At 37.5% G+C, this 12,023-nt stretch overlaps 1 protein-coding gene across 4 annotated transcripts in view; it reads right to left on the bottom strand.

Annotated features, from left to right (window-relative positions):
- The window catches only part of Xrn1 (5'-3' exoribonuclease 1), a 112,681-nt gene that overhangs the window by 72,933 nt on the left and 27,725 nt on the right, over positions 1–12,023 (bottom strand). For all 4 annotated transcript variants that reach the window (XM_052717086.1, XM_052717065.1, XM_052717056.1 and 1 more), the window contains 5 exons: positions 11,080–11,146; positions 10,771–10,876; positions 8,544–8,633; positions 5,856–6,012; positions 3,173–3,292 (listed from right to left, as the gene is read on the bottom strand). In XM_052717086.1, the coding sequence (XP_052573046.1) occupies positions 3,173–3,292; positions 5,856–6,012; positions 8,544–8,633; positions 10,771–10,876; positions 11,080–11,146 (540 nt within the window). The remainder of the gene's footprint in view (positions 1–3,172; positions 3,293–5,855; positions 6,013–8,543; positions 8,634–10,770; positions 10,877–11,079; positions 11,147–12,023) is intronic.

Here is a 12,023-nt window from a genome sequence, read left to right as displayed (position 1 = left end):
AGAAGTTGAACTAGAAGCTGCCCCAGTGTAGAGGAGAAGAGGATAAGAAGCAGACTCAAATCCAAAGACAGAAAGAGGAAACTTGACAGACAGGTCATGTACTGAAATGAAGTATGCCCAGCTGGGCATGTGGTGCAATCAGGAGACCAAAGTACCAAAACGAAGAATCCATGGGATAAAAAAACTAAAAACTAAAAGCATAGAAATTATACTAGAGTATTTCTCAATTCCAGAGAAAGAAATGAACATCTAAACATAAGAGGCATTCAATTTTTACTTATTCACTGATTTACTGACAGGTGTGCACACATGCAGGCATGCTTGCTTGTGTGAAAGGTTAACATCAATTGTGTCTTGCTCTATTGCTCTCCACTGTATAATTGTTTTATGTTCTTTATTTTTAACTTACTTATTTTATGTGTATAGGTGTTCTGCTTGCATGTAAGTTTATGCACTATGTACATGCCTGTTGCCTATGGAGGCCAGAGGAAGGTGTCACATGCCCTGAAACTGGAGTTACAGATAGTTGTGAGCAGCCATGTGGGTGCTGGAACTGAACCCAGGTCTCTTAGAAGAGCAGTCAGTGCTCTTCACTGCTAAGCCATTTCTCTAGTCCCATTTTTGTTTTTTTGTTTTTTTAAATTAAACTATTTACTCTGTGTGTGTGTACACACATGTATGTGTCTGTGGATGCACAGATGCCATAGCACATGTGTGGAGGTCAGATCAAAGAAAAGTAGGAAAGGAGCCAGGTGGTGGTGGCACATCCTTTTAATTCCAACACTTGGGAGGCAGAGGCTGGCAGATCTTTGTAAGTTCAAGGCCAGCCTGGTCTACAGAGTGAGTTCCTGGATGGCCAGGGCTACACAGAGAAACCCTGTCTCAATAAATAAACAAACAAACAAAACCCCCCAAAACAAAACAAACAAACAAACAAACAAACAAACAAAAAAACCCTGGGGCTGGAGAGATGGCTCAGAGGTTAAGAGCACTGACTGCTCTTCCAGAGGTCCTGAGTTCAATTCCCAGCAACTACATGGTGGCTCACAACCACCTAATGAGATCTGGTGCCCTTTTCTGGTGTACATACATGCAGACAGAATACTGTATTTATAATAAATAAATAAATCTTAAAAAAAAAACCCTGATCCAACCAATCTGGATCATATTAAAAACAAAAACCCCCAAATTATATAGAAATTAGCAAGCCTCTTTCAGTAATAACCTTAAATGTAAATGGCCTCAACTCAACAAAAACAATGAGAGAGAGAGAGAGAGAGAGAGAGAGAGAGAGAGAGAGAGAGAGAGAGAGAGAACGCAGACTATAGCTGACTGGACTGAAAACCAGGATTCAACTGTTTGCTGTCGCCAAGAAACACCTCACTGGCAAAGGTACCCACAGACTGAGATTCAAAGTATTTCAAGTCAGTCTATCAAGTGAACAGAAGGAAAAAAAGCTGATGTAGCTAACCTCATATCTGAAAATGTAGACTTCAAACCAAAATTGGTCAGAAAAGATAAGAAGGCCATTACATATTAAGGGAAAATTAATCAAGATGACATAATAACTGAGATACATCCACTAAATGTTGCAGTTCTCAATTTCACAAAATAAATACCAATAGGCATAAAAGGTCTCACAGATCTCAATAGAATAATAATGATGACTTTAGTACTGCACTCTCATCCACACAAAAATGAATAGAGAAACTTCAGATTTAAATTATACCATAGATCCAATGGACCTACGAGGAATCTATCTACAAGAGATACCAAATACATATTCTGAGCAGCCCATAAAACCTTCTCTAACACAGACCACATTCTTGGCCACAAATCAAGTCTTCACAAATACAAAAGAATCAAGATATGTATGTAGTATACCCAGTAAATCCAGCACTTGGAAGGCAGAGACTAGAGGATCAAGAGTTCAAAGTTATTCTCAGCTACACAGCAAATCAAGGCAAGCTTGGACTATGAGATTATCTTAAAAGCCACAAAAAATGAATTGAAATAATTCATTATATCTTATCAGATCATAGTGGAATATTATGACATCAATAGCAAAGAGAAACTACATGGAAACTGAATAATATACACTGGCAGGAAGTGGGTGAATGAAGAAATCATGGAGGAAATTTAAAAGTTTCTGGAATCAAATGAAAATGAAGGCACAACATTCTGGTATACAGTTAAGGGGGTTATATGAAAGTGGAAAACTATGAATTCTTACATGATAAAAAGAAGTCAGTGATCTCAAATAAACCATCAAATAAACGCCCCAGGCTTTAGAAACAAAATAAGGCATATCCCAAACAGTAGGTGTCAAGGACTTTCTGAAAGGACTCTAAGAACAGAGGATATAATCCCAAGAATTCAATGAGATTCAGTGAAATTAAGAAATTTCTAACAGTTGACAGGCAGTGGTGGGGCATGCCTTTAACCCCAGCACTCGGGAGGCAGAGGCAGTCAGATCTCTGTGAGTTCAAGGCCAGCCTGGTCTACGGAGTAAGTTCCAGGACAACCAGGACTGCTTCACAGAGAAACCTTGTCTCTAAAAACCAAAACCAAAGTACCTTCTAACAGTAAAGAAAACAATCTGTTAAAAGTTAAGAGACAGCGTATAGAGTGGAAGAAAATTTTTGCTAGCTATACATCTGATAGGATTAATATCTAGAACCGGTAGTGATTCTCAAAAATTAAGTAAAAAAAAAAAATCATTTAATGAAAAGTAGACAAATGAACTAAACAGACAGTTCTCAAAAGAATAAATATAATAGCTAATATATGAAAAATGTTCAACATTCTTAGCCATCAGGGAAATACAAATTAAAAGAACTCTGAGTCTATCTCACCCCAATTAGAAGGACAATCATTAAAATAACAAATGATAGGGGCTGGGAAGACAGCTCAGTTGGTAAAGTGATTAGATATTAAAACATCAAGACCTGTGTTTGATTCCTGGCTTGCCCATGTATTTTTGCTGGGCATGGTGGTGTACACTTGCAATCGAAGTGCTGGGTAGATGGAAATAAGGAAGGCCCCCTATTAGGCCAGTGGATGGTGTCTGAAGAATGACACCTAAGATTAGCTTTGGCCTACACACACACATATGCACACACATACACATCTAAAGACTATGCGTTTATATGTAATTATTTCATATACTGACCTCATCAATAAAGGGTATTAATACCACAGCTTCCCATTCCTGTTGTTTCCCATTTAGGTCAGTTTTAAAATCAGGTGGATAATACTCTATAATTGGTGAGTCCTCGCTGGTCATCAAATGCTGTGAAAATATAAACAGGAAAACAGATATCAGAGACAATATCAATACAACTTTTCATTAACATATTTAGAACATTTCCTTACCTTACTAGGTTACAACCATGTATTTGGTACATTATAGTTTTCAACTCAATGAATCTATTTTTTCCCTTTTGTTCTGAGACAGAATCTCCCTGGTCTTGAAATTAAGACCTACCTGGTCTCAGTCTACCCAGTGTTGGAATTATAAGCCTGTGTCAGCTTGGTCAGCAAACTGTACGCATTTCAATTGTACTGCTATTCATTTCTTTCCTGTTTAACTTAGCTATGTAGCAAAATCACTTTTACTATGAGTTACTTCTCTTTCTCTCTCTCTCTTAATCCCAGTCTTGAGACAGAATTTAAGTAGTCTAGGCTGGCCTTGAACTCAAGAGTCTCCTGCCTCAGCCTCAAGAATGCTGGAATTATAGGTGTGCACCACCACATCCCTGCTACTATTAGTTTTAATTCTGTCATTTTTACTTAGGAACTTTTATTACATTTATGTATTCGTGTGTGTGCACATATATTATGGGGTGCACGTTCACGGTATGTGTATGGAGGTTAGAGGACAACCTGTGGGAATCAATTCTCTCCTTGCATCATGTGGTACTGGGGATGGAAGTCACTAGGCATGGCAGCAAGTGCCTTTTACTTGTTGAGCTTCTTGCCAGCCCCATTTCTAGTTTTCTACTGTCTTTTCGCTCTGGAAGATCTACCACCTAAATTCTGTTGTTTTGTTTTATTTTGGTTTTTTTTTGTTTTTTGTTTTTTTCTTTTACTTACAAGTTCAGTTCAGTTCTTTTCATATATTTCTAAGAGTTCTTCATTTCAACCTCAAATTAGTAATTTATTTCCATGCCCTAATCAGTTGATTCTAGTAATATGATTACTAGCATCAAAGATAATCTAAAAAGAAAAAAAGTAAAATCCAAGACCCACCATACCATTAATAACAGTCTGATAATACAGAATTTTATTAAATTTTATAAAAGAGGTAGACAAAGAAAGCATACCAATGTCTTACGCAAAAAAGCATTAGGAAATGTAAAGGGAAGATTATAAAATTAAAAAGCAAAGTAGCATATTCCTAAAGTGATAATCTAAAATTTAATTGCTATTGCATGACACTAAACAAATAACACAAATGTGATTATAACACACTTATTGGCTAACCGTGGTAGTCTAGCAGAGTTAATATAGCTGAAGGAAAAACCAAAAACAGACATCAAAGATATTTAAGAAAGGGAGGCTGAGGCCATGATCGAGTATAGGACAGGGCTCAGGAAGAGGCAGAAGGGACCATGACAATGTTAAAGGAGCAATGGCTTATGTGTGTGCATCTACTCCAAGTTGTGAGACCAGACATGGAATGAGAGGTACAGACACAGACTTAGAAAAACTAAATTACTTTTATAACTTGCTTAGTATGCTTAGTGTGACTTTGGAGACCCTGTCTTCTTCTTGTTATATGAAATATGTTCCCGGGCGGTGGTGGCACACGCCTTTAATCCCAGCACACGGGAGGCAGAGCCAGGCGGATCTCTGTGAGCTCGAGGCCAGCCTGGTCTACAGAGTGAGATCCAGGACAGCCAGGACTGTTTCACAGAGAAACCCTGTCTCAAAAAAACAAAAAACAAAAAACAAAAAAAGAAATATGTTAATAAGAGAAAAGTCCTTCAATTTGATAGATGGAATGATTGAAAATCTATGTCCTGAGGTGATACTAGTGTCAAGATAACAGCTCATTAGAATGGCCCTCATTCTAATAGTGGAGGGATAGTAACAGAAAACAGGACTTAATCTTCAGACGTGTAGAAAAGGAGATGGCATCTGATTTTTACCTGTTTTAGATGAATTTCTTCAGTTTAGAAATAAAGATGTTCTTAAAGTGATGAAAAATGAAGAAACTAGGTACTGAAAAGTTTATAGATTTTCCATTAAAAAAAGTCAGTTAAAAGTGAAGAAATTACTTGTCAAAGATTTGCTAAAAATGTAATGTTGTATTTAACTCAAACTCAAAATAAAACCAGGCGGTGGTGAAGCATGCCTTTGATCCTAGCACTTGAGAGGCAGAGGCAGGAGCCTCTCTGTGAGTTCAAGGCCATCCTGGTCTACAAGGTGAGTTCCAGGACAGCTAGGGCTACACAGAGAAATTCTGTCTTGAAAAAAACCAAGAAACAAAAAAGTTGAAAATGAGTATTGTCTAAGATAAATAAAAATTTGTTTATTAAATTAATTTGGGCAGCAGTGTTTCCAGGCTTATATGAAGAATTAAATATAAAAAAATTATATAAGGGGGTTGGAGAGGTGGTTCAGTGGTTAAAAACCCTAACTGTCTTCCCAGCATCTACATGGAAGCTCACAACTGTACATAACTCCAGTTCCAGGGAATCCAATGTCCTTATCTGACTTCTATGGGTACTACGCATACATGTGGTACATAGATATACATACTTGCAGGCAAAACACCCATACATATAATATAAAAATAAATCCTTATAAAAAAAGAATATTAAGAAAAATCATTCAATTCCAAAGCCTACCTGGTAGCACGTAGGAAGCAAATTCTTGCTGGCTGACGGAAGGACAGCAAGAAGCTGCTCGAATGGCTTAAAGGGTTTCCCCAGCTCAAAGCGGATTGTAAGTGCACTGATGTTGCGGATGTCAGACAGGAAGGGTGCATAATGATAGGGATAATACCTATGAAAGAAAATGACTTTGAAACTGGAAACTTTATATATATAGATATAAAGATAGATAGATAGATAGATAGATAGATAGATAGATAGATAGATAGATAGATAGGTAGGTAGGTAGGTAGGTAGGTAGGTAGGTAGGTAGATAGATAGATAGATAGATAGATAGATAGATAGATAGATAGATAGATAGGTGGGGACTTAAGAGACAGGGTTTCTTCACCTAGAAAACCAGGACTGGCCACCAAATCACAACTTTCTTAAATGTGCATGGTGGTTTTGGGGATGTTTCTTTTTAAGTCCCAAATGTGGATCACAAATCTTTCAATGTACTGGACAGTAATGAGGTGGTTAGAACCTTCATTCTAGTCATTTGAACCTGAACCCTCATAGCAAAGGGCTGGACACCTAGTAAACCAGCCCCTGTAGGACAGTGGGTGTGGGCTCATACAGCCATCAGTCAGCTCTAAGAACATTTTATCTTTCAATCAGTGTACACATCACTGCATTTGGGATAGAGATTAAACCACAAAATTATAAACTGTTTATAATATAATCTTCCCATCTTTAACTACAGACATGTTTTAATAAGGCTTTGAAGATAAAATTAAAAACATTTCAATATGACACAGGGAGACAGAGACTTGGGATATAGAGAGAGAAAGGAAGAGAAAAGAGGGAGACCAAAACTTGTTTTAAATTTTATTTGTGTATGGGGATGTGCATGCATGTGGAGGTCAGAGGACATCTTGTGGGTCCCAGGGAGTGAACTCAGGTTGTCAGGCTTGGTGGCCAGGGCCGTTACCTGCTTAGCCAACTTACTTGCCTGAGAGACTTTCACATTCCATAATTATGACATAATTCTGTCGACAGCTCTAATGCACAGGAAAGTTTAGAAGGTAGAATGGCATACAGAATAGTGTAAAATATATTGACCTTCTAAACAAATAGGCTTGACTTGACTTTTGCACAATCTTGGGATGATTACTTAGGTTTTCTAAGCTTTAATTTTATCCGTATCGAGTAGGAAACATATACTTTGAGTATATGAAAATATAGTTTTGCAGTGCCTGATTTTACTGCTTGGCAACTAAGCAGAATTACTGGCATTTAGCCTTCTTTAGAAATAACAAATAAGAATTTTTACATTTAGATTTTTCTTAAGAGAGGCCCGAGAATGTAAGAATTTCTTTTCAGAGCTGGCTAACAGGTAGATTAATCCCTAATGCCACATTATTCTGCATTGTTTCGAGCTTCTTGATATTCTAAAGAGAGTCCACCACACTGCTCTGAGGACAGCTGAAACAGCTGTCTTCACAACAGTCTTTTCTAAATGCTGAAGAACAATTTGGGTTTCTTTTTCCTCTTCCTTCTTTTTCTCTTTCTTTCTTCCTTTCTTTTTTTTTGAGGCAAGGTCTTGCTATGCAGTATAGCTGACCTTGAACTTATGGTGATCCTCCTGCCTCAGCCTCCCAAGGGCGGGATTACAGATACGAGCTGCCACATCTGGATGTTATTTTTCTGTTTTAGCAAATGAGTAGATGTAATTTGATATGAAGTATCACCCCCCTAATACTCATGTATAGAAAAGACTGGTTCCCTTCTGTTGTGCTATTTGGGAGGTTCTGGAAACTTTAGAAGGTGGGACTGGATGGATTTGGGCCACTGAGACATGTCCTGAGGGGCTCTTGTCCCATGCCTTCTTCTATCTTTCTCTCTACTTCCTGGTTACAAGGAGGTATTAACTGTTCCTCCATGTCCACCCTGCCCTGATACTTTGTTTCACCACAGCTGAAAGAGAATGGAGCTGGCTGAGCATAAACTGAAGCCTGAAACCATGAGTCACAATGATCTCTCTTTTTTAAGTCGTTCTGTCAGAAATTCTTGTCAAAGAGAAAATCTGACCAATACAGGAAACAGTAGAGAAATGGTGAATATTACTATTTTTAGTAACACAAGCAAAGCCTTTCTTTCAGCCACACATATAAGTAGTTCACTCTTCAGAAATCACTCCTGTTAACAAGTACTGTTTTTGAGTACACAAAAATGTGGAGAGTATTACAAACACCCTCATGTAGTTATCACTCAGACTCAAACAGCTAAGACACTGTCATTCCTAACAGACTCTTTCATTTTGACTTTCCTGGTGGCACTAGGAAACAAACCCCAGACTTCATCCATGCTAGATAAGTGCTCTAGGATGGAACTATAACCATGATTTTCTCTCTTTCTCTCTGGTACTGGAGAATGAACCAAGAATCTCATCCAAATGCTTTAGTGCCAAGCTATATCCCAAGCCCATTTTGATTCAGACTGTTAGAGTATTTTGAAACTTTAGATTAACAAACACTAGGGCTATACATATCTTTCTTTGTAGAAAGTCTTTAAAATACTTTCATTTAAAAACAGACTGTATTTAATTTAAACTTGATTGTATACATATATGAAAAATGCTTTTAAGTAGAAATAAAAGGAAAAGAGATGTGTAAATGAGACTCTATTAGTAGAAACCATTATAAAATGAGATGCCTTTACCAGCTCCAGGATTGGACTCCATGATAGTAATAGTGTAAGATCCATTGTATAGCTTGAACATAACAAGCAGCTTGATCAGCCAGAAACTCACTGAAACAGAAAGGGGCATTTTCATTATAACATTGTTTTCTGAAGATAGGCCAATGTCTTCAGTTGTATTTTTAATACCTAAAAATTATAAACAGAAAAATTCCAAAATATTTACAATTCCATCTTGTCACATGAAAGGTTGCTTTAGTTTTCTAAGCCAACCATCAATATCGTTAAACCTATTGTGCATACTTAAGTTGTCAGTCTGTTATATTTTTGCCTTAATGTTTGTGAAGATTCCATCTAATGAACTTTCCACAAAGTGGTACTATCACTCTAGTGATAGTGGGAATGAGAGTAAACCCGGGACTTCTTAGAAACCTAGTGATAGCATTACAACACCTTTTAGAAAGTGTTGTATGTTCTGATCAAGATTCCCTCTAGTCTTCTTTCTCAAAAGCCAAATGCTATTATTAAGATTTGGGGAAAACAAATCTTCAAATCACCACAACAAAACAGACCATAGTCTAAAGCCAAAAATAACCACTTAGAAATTTTGTATCTCTGTATTTCTAGTAGGTATGGTTATATCTTTAAAACGTCTTGTTATTAATTTATTTGTGTGCGTGTATGCATGCCATGTACTTGTATGGAGGTCATGAGACAACTTTCAGGAGTTGGTTCTCTTGCTAGGTATGCTTTTAAACGTGACATATAACACTTTCATACTTTAAACAAGTATTTCCTGATTGGTAGAAATATGGAAAATGGAGAAAACAATTCTTATCACCTTCTACCAATTACTAGTCATTTCGGTGTGCTGCTTTTCAGTCACTGCTGAGATGAGGCCGCGCTATCTTGCCCCGTGAATTTCTGGGCTCCAGTGATCCTATGGGCTTAGCTTCCCAAATAGCTTGGACTGGCCACACACTACTTACTACCCCAGTTAGTTTTTCTTGTTTACCCAATTAAAAAAGTACCAATAAATGTGTGTATTATACATGTGTGATTGTGTTTCCTGTCTTTAGATTATACCCATCTTTCTGAGTTGTGGGGAACTTTTTGCAATCACCATTGAATAGGTGTCCACATTCTGGAGACGGGGAGAGGAGAGATGATGAGCCAGAGGTATACTGAGCCTTCCTTTTTAAAGACAAGATCTTGCTATGGAGCTGAGTTGGCTTTCAACTTTCACCCTCGTGCTTTGACCTCTTGACTGTACTCAAGTGTTACAACCCCTGGCTCTCGGGTGGTGCTTCTTGTCAGACTTAAAAAATTGATTTGGTTGTTTCTGAGACAGATTCTTGTAATGTAGCCATGACTAACCTGGAACTTGCTTATGTTAAGTTTTTTGATTCCAAATTGTGGCAATCCTTCTGACTCTGCTTCCTGAGTCCTTCCTAAGGGATTACAGGCACTGGCTACCATGTTGAACCTTAGACATTTATTAGTATTATTTTTTCTCTGATATTAGAAATCAAACTTGGGGCCTCCCAGAGTCTAGACAAGCACCCTTCCACTGAATTGTATCCTTGGTCCATTGATTGGACATTTAGATTCCTTTTAATTTTTCAGTAGTTTAAATACCTTGAAATATGTATAAGGATGTTTCCATTTGCTAATTAAATCAAAGTCATTTTTATGCATGTGTCGTGTGCATGCTTGCATGTGTGTGAGTGTACATGTTTGTGTGAGGGTGCTTATGCACATGTGTACTTGTTTGTGGAGGCCAGAGACCAATGCTGGTTATTTTCCTCAACTGCTCTCCACCTTGTATGTTGGGGAAGGGTCTTCTGTTGAACCCAGAAGTTACAATTTGGCTATTATAACTAGCCAGATTGCACTGGGGACATCCTGCTTCTACATTCAGGACATCCTCCTGAGCTCTAGGACCATAGGTGGGTTGCCACACCTGCTTTGGTATATGCACGGGTGCTAGGGATGAGAACTTGGGTCCTCAGGTAGTGGGGCAAATGCTATCCACTAAGCCATCTCTACTTACCAAGCTATCTCCCTAGTTCATCTCATCAGCAATTTTTATTATAGAAAGAGAACACATGCCAGAATTACTATCATGAAATGCATACTTTAAGAAACCAATAAATCTCCCACTACTTCATTAAAATCATGATGTTTTCTGAAGAATTGTAAAATCTAGTTTTTCTACTGCAAAATAAAACAATCAAAAAAAGCATACTCAGATACTACATCGACCCCCATCTTCGTCATATAGTATGTTCTTTTATATTGTCTAAATTCAGTTTCAAACAGATCATCATCTTCCGTCTCATCTTCAAAATTATCTGTGAGAAAAACCAGAAAGATGTGACTGATATATATGAATATTGTTTTCCACCTGATGTGGCGACGAATGCATATCAACACTGATGCTTATAAACTATCATAGGAACTTATCCAACTAAATATTGCTGGGTTAGTACTAATAAAGGAACAGCTAACAACTATTGTGTCAAAGAAATAACATTAGAATACAGTGTGTACTCACCTTTGGAAGCCACTACTTCACCTTCACTTTTGTCTAAAGCAGCCCAACTTAAGGAATTTTCCTGGCCCTATAAAATTATAAATTATCATAAGATGAACAGCAAGATGTTTCCAAGTCAGACATGTAAAAAGGAGATTAGGAATATACTAAATACAACTGAAATAATCTTTAAAGGATACTCTACAGCAGCTTACTTTAAAAATAAGATTTAAGCCAGGCAGTGGTGGAGTACGCCTTTAGTCCCAGCACTTAGAGGGAAGAGGCAGGCGTATCTCTGTGAGTTCAAGGCCAGCCTGGTCTACAGAGTGAGTTCCAGGATAGGCTCCAAAGCTACACAGAGAAACCCTGTCTCGAAAAACCTTGAAAAAAAAAAAAAACAAAAACCTTGAAACTGTATGTCTTTTTGCTTATCGTTTTCTAAAAGTATATATTTTATTATATAGAACTGATATATAATAAATGATTCTCACTAATGTAAAAGTATATTTAATTATATGTACCAAGACCAAGAGTATTTAGTTTATCAATTACAATACAAACAAAAATGAAATAATTTTACAACCTATCAACTTAACATTGTTAGACACCATTGTGGTGATATTGTGTTCCCTAAAATATTGTGCACCCTAATAAACTTATCTGGGGTCAAAGAACAGAACAGCCACTAGATATAGAGGCCAGAAAATGGTGGCACACACGCTTTTAATCCTAGCATTCCAGAGGCAGAGATCCATCTGGATCTCTGAGTTCAAAGCCACACTGGAAATAGCCAGGCGTGGTAACAAGAGCCTTTAATCCCAGGAAGTGATGGCAGGAAGCAGAAAAGTATTTAAGGCATGAGGACGAGGAACTAGAGCCTGGTTAAGCTTTTAGGCTTTTGAGCAGCACAGTTCAGCTGAGATTTATTCTGGATAAGGACTCAGAGGCTTCCAGTCTGAGGAAAC

This window comes from Peromyscus californicus, unplaced genomic scaffold, assembly GCF_007827085.1.
Source record: "Peromyscus californicus insignis strain IS unplaced genomic scaffold, ASM782708v3 Scaffold_11__1_contigs__length_118956290, whole genome shotgun sequence".
NCBI classification, from domain to species: Eukaryota; Metazoa; Chordata; class Mammalia; order Rodentia; family Cricetidae; genus Peromyscus; species Peromyscus californicus.
The sequence above is the reverse complement of the archived record's forward strand: the minus strand, read 5'-3'. Positions and strand labels throughout refer to the sequence as shown.